This window comes from Phaseolus vulgaris, chromosome 8 (assembly GCF_000499845.2).
Source record: "Phaseolus vulgaris cultivar G19833 chromosome 8, P. vulgaris v2.0, whole genome shotgun sequence".
Taxonomy (NCBI): Eukaryota; Viridiplantae; Streptophyta; class Magnoliopsida; order Fabales; family Fabaceae; genus Phaseolus; species Phaseolus vulgaris.
Genome location: NC_023752.2, coordinates 28204220 through 28210692, shown reverse-complemented (window position 1 = coordinate 28210692; position 6473 = coordinate 28204220). Strand labels below are relative to the sequence as shown.

The 6473-nt window shown below is 54.4% G+C and overlaps 1 protein-coding gene across 1 annotated transcript; it reads right to left on the bottom strand.

The window, feature by feature from the left end:
* Nucleotides 1-354: 354 nt before the first annotated feature.
* LOC137824881 (uncharacterized) lies at nt 355-1428 on the bottom strand. Its single transcript, XM_068630560.1, has one exon. It carries the CDS (start codon nt 1426-1428, stop codon nt 355-357), a length of 1074 nt encoding a protein of 357 aa, XP_068486661.1.
* Nucleotides 1429-6473: the final 5045 nt, after the last annotated feature.

Sequence of the window (6473 nt, the reverse complement as noted above, 5' to 3'; positions counted from 1 at the left end):
TAGTTGTAGTTTGTTGAAAGTCGTCCAGAACATTACGTCTGCCGAGCTTCCCTGATCTACCAACACACGGTGCACCTTCCTTCCTTCGGTTACCGCTGAGATCACCACTGGATCGTTGTCATGGGGGACAACGTCCTCTAGGTCGGACTTAGTAAAGACTAGGTCTAAGTCGAAGGCATCGTCGGTTCTCTGTGCTTTTACCGACATCACCGTTCGCGCGTATCTCCTTCGCTGAGAAGCGATACAGCCTCCACCCGAGAACCCTCCTGCGATGGTGTGGACTTCACTATGTACGGGGACTTCGTGCTCCGGGCCGCCCCCTGTTGCCGTCGCGTCCTTGGTCCCCTATTTTTCTCATAGATAATCTCTTAGGAGACCGTTCTTCACCAGCTCGTCTAGCTGGTGTCCCAGTGCTAAGCAATTGCGTATGGGGTGGCCGTATGCTTGGTGGAACTCACACCATTCGTTCTTGTTGGGCCCGAGCCTCTTGTCGGTCTTGGGAGGCACCTTTAGTCTCTCCGCTATGTTTGGGATAGCGATGAGGTCTTTCAGCTCTACTATGAAGGTGTGCCTTGGCGACACGTTATCTCTCCCGCGACCCCTCGCATTAGGCTTCTGATAAGGTTGCTGCTTCGCGGGGGCCTTCATCTCTATCGTCGCCTCATGCACCCTTAGGGTTTGAGGGCGACTTTTCGTGCGTGGCCGTGTGGGGACCACGCATTTGCGTTTTTCACTAACTTCTTCCTTCGCCGCAATGTGGGCCACCGCGTGACGCTTTATCTCGACGAAGGTCTTGGGGTGGTTTCTAATGAGCGACTCGCTGAAGGGTCCCGGCACAATGCCCTTCCTAAACGCGTGCACCATCATCTTTTCTTCTGTGAGGTTCAACCTCACCACTTGCACTCCAAAACGGTGGAGGAATTCCTTCAAAGACTCTCCTTGATACTGTTTTACATCAAAGAGGTCGTAGGAGACTGACGGGGGGGGGGGGGGGGGGGCTCGATTCGCGAGGTATTGTGCCCTGAACAACTTTGTGAGTTGCGGGAACGACGTTACATGGCCATCAAGGAGGCTTATGAACCACTCCATCGCTGTTCCTGCCAAAGTGCTCATGAACAACTTGCATCGCGCCGCATCGGAGCCCCCAACCAGCATCATCTGTGTATGGAAGGCTGTAAGGTGGGCCTTCGGGTCTTCCATCCCGGTGAAGGTCACCTTGGGCTCTACGAGTGTGGTTGGTATCACTGCATCCACGATCTCTGGCGAGAAAGGTGTCGGGAACTCTCTGGGTGGCGTCACTGGCTCTTGGTCTGCACCTTCACGCTCAGCCGCGTGGGTTTGTAGGTTTCTGCACAGTTCCTCGTTCATAGCTTGCGATGCTACCAAATCAACTTGGATGCGTTCTTGATTCGCTCTTGACGCGACCATCTCTTCTTGAAGGGCTCACATCATCTCCATAAGCTATTGCAGGGTGACGGCCTCACCCCCGTTTGGCGCAACAGGTGCTTGCCTCGTACTTCTCATCTCTTGGATCTTCCTGGTTCTTGCTGGTGGGACAGTGTTTTGTATCGTGCCCCACGGTGGGCGCCAAATGTTCCTGCCGGTTAACTCGAAACGCCTTCGTACGCCTACGTCACTCTTACGTTCAGAGTCCTTGCGTTCGCGTGTGCCTTTCCTGTGAGGAACACTTGAAACACAAAGACAAAGGGCGCCCTAGCGGCCGTTTGCACTCCGATGCTCAAGTCAGTACTAGGACTAGGAAACACCAAAACTGTATAATCTTGCTACTGTGTGTGTGTTTTACGGTGCAAGAGAGTTCTCTCTTGTTAAGTTTGTTAACTTACTATTTATAGACTCAAACTAGGGTTTCATGTTTACCTGAAATGGGCCTTTCTGATGGGCGGGCCCAACACTGTTGTTACCTTACTCTCTGGATAACCTAGCGCGTGGGGTCCGTAACTGGAGTGCAAACTCTGACGGGATGACCACCTGGGTGCCTCCTTGTGCACTTGATCTCTGGGATCACCCGCCTCTGGGAGTGCCCTAGCTGTTCACGTGCCATGTGTACCGTCCCGTATCCGGGCGTTGACTAAGTCAAGGTCAAAGTCAACGACTGGAGAATCAAAGTCAACGCAAGGCGTCGCCTAGGTGGAGAGACGCCAAGTGCCAGCATCGCCAAGAAGAGGCGTCGCCAAGGCAAGGCGTTGCCTAGGTGAAGGCGTCGCCCAACCAGGGCGTCGCCAGATCAAACAGTACTAAAGCAAGGCAATCACAGTGTGGTTCCCCGATACCCATGGGTAGGAAAGACCATGGAGGGAGCGACGCCGTGGGAAGGCCTCAGATCCCGATAACCCGGGGCAGCGATAAAGAGAAGGAAAAGGTGGCTTCAAGGCCATAGTGATAGCACCAGTGTAGGGCAGCCTGACTTGTGAAGTACCCCTGCCGCCCCAGAGACGCCTTTGGGACAGATACGACTCAAGAGGAAGGTCACACCCAGGGTAGCAGGGTGCAGGGTACGAGAGGAAGGCAGATACGCTCTCAAAGTAAGTGACTAGATGATTGAGGGCATGAGTTGGCACCCAAAAAGTCAACCCTAGCGCAGTAGCACTCCCAAGCAGGAGGACTCACACGTAGAAACGTCCCCAGATGGGCAGAAACGCCCCCAGATGGGGTCATGGCGTCGTGAGGCCCTCCACGTGTACGACAGCCATGTCAGAATAGAAACACCCTTTAGTCAGGTGCCAGGTAATTAAAGTCATTCAATACAGTTTCCGTTTCGAGCATTCAGGTACTATAATGGCTCCCAAGCGTTTCAACGTCTTAAATGCGCTACGTTTTCTAATTAAACGCTTTAATGAGTGCGTTACGTTTGTGATTAAAAGCGCTTTAAGGCGCTTTAAATGCTTGGGTAGTTTAAATAGCGCGGAGAATGTTGGAAACGGGGTTCGAACTTTTGGCAAATTTACCAGAGAACTCTCGAGTTGCTTGCTCGTGCTTGAGGTTACGTACAAGGGATTGGGGAAAGATTTTTGCCTGAGGGAGAAAACACACACATATACACAGTTCTTTTTACCACCTTCAGAGTGCCATATGCGGTGCTCAGAGACTTAGGTGAACAGTTTTGGTGTTTCTTGCTGGCTGACTTCAGCGTCGGAGTGCAAACAGCCGCTAGGGCGCCTCTTTGTCCTCTTTTTTGCAGGAATCCACAGGTAATCAGTGGGAAGGAGTCCCTAGCTGACGGTTGAGGTCGCGCACGAAGACGTCCCGGTCAACCGGACGGAACATTTGGCGCCCACCGTGGGGCCCGATATAAAACATTCGGTCCCATCACAAGTTCGAGAAAGTCTACTAAGTCGCAGTAACGTTGGAGGAGGTTGGAGGGACAATGGCGCCCACCAGACGAAGGACAGCACGCGCAGCCCCAGCAGAACTATCCGTGCAACAAGTCCTGGAGATAATGAGGGGGCTGCAGCAGGACATGGCGGAGTCGAAGATGGAGCAGGAGCGCATGCAGGTAGATCTCGATGCCTCGCATGAGAGGAATGAAGAGCTCCACCGCGTAAATGAGGAGTTGCGCCAGGGCCTGAGAAATGACTGGAGGCGGCCTGGACATGACGAGATGGAGAACCATTCCCCACCAAGGGAGTTTTCCACTCCCTTCTCGCAGGAGATCCTAGATGCAGTGATCCCGAACACGTTCGCGGGGCCCAAGGTGGTCTTCACTGGGATGGAGGACCCAGAGACGCACCTTGCTGCATTTCACACACAGATGGTCCTGGTAGGCGGTTCTGACGCTGCCAAGTGCAAGCTCTTTATGAGCACCCTGACCGGGATGGCCATGGATTGGTTCATCAGCCTTCCAGATGGTCATATCACATCTTTCCGCCAACTGTCACGATTGTTCAGGGAACAATACTTAGCAAACAAGGCCCCGCCACCAGTTTCCTACGACTTGTTTGATGTGAAGCAATACCAAGGGAAACCCTTAAGGAGTATATCAATCGATTCGGGGCCCAGGTCGTGAAGGTCGGGACGACGGAGGAGCCTATGATCGTATACGCATTCGTGAAAGGCGTATGCCCCGGTCCTTTTGGAGAATCCATCATCCGCAACCGCCCTAGGACTTTCGCTGAACTACGGCGTAGGGCGGTAGAACATATTGCTTCTGAAGGGGAGGTGTGTGTGAAACGCACCAGCGTCGTACCCTCACGCCCGAGAGGACCGGCGCGAGCTCAACCTGTCAGGGTCAATGAGACCACGACGGGAAGAAAGAAACCAGACGCGAGACGCCCCTACGAAGCCAGGAAGCCCCAGCCACGGGGTTCAGCAGGAGGCGATCGCCCGGCCAGAGAAAGAGCGAGGTCGGCGAGGTACAACTTCGTGGTTGAGTTGAAGGATTTGATCGCCGTGCCTAACATATCCGAGAGGCTGAGGCGACCGGCGAAGACCGACAAGGTGTTGGGGCCCCGTAAAAACTCTTGGTGCGAATTCCACGAGGCTTTCGGGCACCACATTGATAATTGCCTGTCGTTGGGCTACTAGCTAGATGAGCTGGTGAGGACTGGGTTTTTGAAGGATTATGTCGCGGAGCCCACGACGACCACCACCTTGTCGCCGCCGCAGGCGGAAGAACCAGCACACGAGATGCCTGTGCTTGGCGAGGTCCACACCATTGCTGGAGGTTTTTCCGGCGGGGGACCCACCGCCTCCCAGCGGAAGAAATACGCGAGGGGGGTAAATTCAATCGAAGAGAGGCTCTCGGGGGAGCCATGGGAGTCGGATCTCGTGTTCACGAGAAGAGACCTCCGAGATGTGGTACCCCACGACAACGACCCCGTTGTCATCTCAGTTGTCACAGCCGGAAGGAAGGTCCACAGAGTGCTTGTTGACCAAGGAAGTTCGGCAGACGTCATGTTTTTGTCGACCTTTAATAAGTTACGGTTGTCCCCCGATCTGTTGAGTCCTTATACGGGATGCCTGTATGGGTTCGGGGATAACCAGGTGGAAGTCCGGGGTTACCTGGAGTTGAGGACTACGTTCACAGACGGAGAGGCCTCCTGTACCGAAAGCATCCGGTACCTTATCGTGAACGCTAACTCCGCCTACAATATTTTGCTGGGCAGACCGACATTAAACCGTCTGAACGCGGTGTCCTCCACCCGTCACATGAAGATGAAGCTGCCGGACCTCAGTGGCCAGGTGATAGTCATCAGGTCAGACCAGGAGGAGTCAAGGAAATGCTATGAGAATAGCCAGAAAACGAAGAGAGGCGTGTTCATGGTGTATGAACGTCCGCCTAGCGCGGACACGACGATGGTTGAGGCGGCGCCCGCTGGGTCGACGCCTGACGAGGTCCTACCAGTGAAGGCGACGCCCGAAGCTGATGCACCAATGGAGGAAAGCCCTGAGGACGCAGCGCCCGTAGAAGAGGCGGCGCCCGTCGAGGATGATAGCAGGGAACAGCCAACGGTTAACGCCGTAGAAAGGGAGATTGGCGGCAAGACATTCAAGCTAGGGAGTTCGCTGAGTCCAGAAGAACAGGAAGGGGTGGCGGAAGTGATTTCACGCCACCTGGATGCCTTCGCATGGTCCGCCTCGGATATGCTCGGCATCGATCCCGATTTTCTGTGTCACCACCTCAGCATGGACGCCACGGTCCGCCCCGTGCGTCAGAGAAGGAGAAAGTTCAATGAGGAACGACAGCAGGTGGTGAAAGACGAAACGCAGAAGCTGTTGAGTGCTGGCCACATCAGGGAGATTCAGTACCCTGAGTGGCTTGCCAACGTCGTCTTGGTGAAAAAGGCAAACGGAAAGTGGAGGATGTGTGTTGACTTCACGGACCTGAATAAGGCATGCCCGAAGGACTCGTACCCGCTGCCCAGCATCGACGCCTTGGTAGACAGTGCGTCCGGCAGCAAGGTGCTGAGTTTCTTAGATGCCTTTTCAGGGTATAACCAGATCAAGATGCACCCCAGAGATGAGAACAAAACTGCATTCATGACTGAGACTTGCAGTTATTGCTATAAGGTGATGCCCTTTGGGCTGAAAAACGCGGGCGCCACGTACCAGAGGCTAATGGACAAGGTCCTGGCGCCCATGCTCGGGAGGAATGTGTACGCCTATGTCAACGACATGGTGGTGGCGTCGCAGGATAGGGCGCAGGATATGACGGATCTGGAGGAGTTGTTCGTCACAATATCCAAGTACCGCCTCAAGTTGAACCCGGAGAAGTGTGTTTTCGGGGTAGAGGACGGAAAGTTCTTGGGTTTTATGCTCACAGAGAGGGGGATAGAGGCGAACCCCGACAAATGCGCGGCGATTATCGCCATGCGGAGCCCGACGTCGGTAAAGGAGGTGCAACAGCTGACAGGGCGGATGGCGGCGCTCTCGAGGTTTGTTTCCGTCGGAGGAGAGAAGGGGCACCCATATTTCCAGTGCCTCAAGAGAAACAGTCGCTTTGCATGGACTGAGGA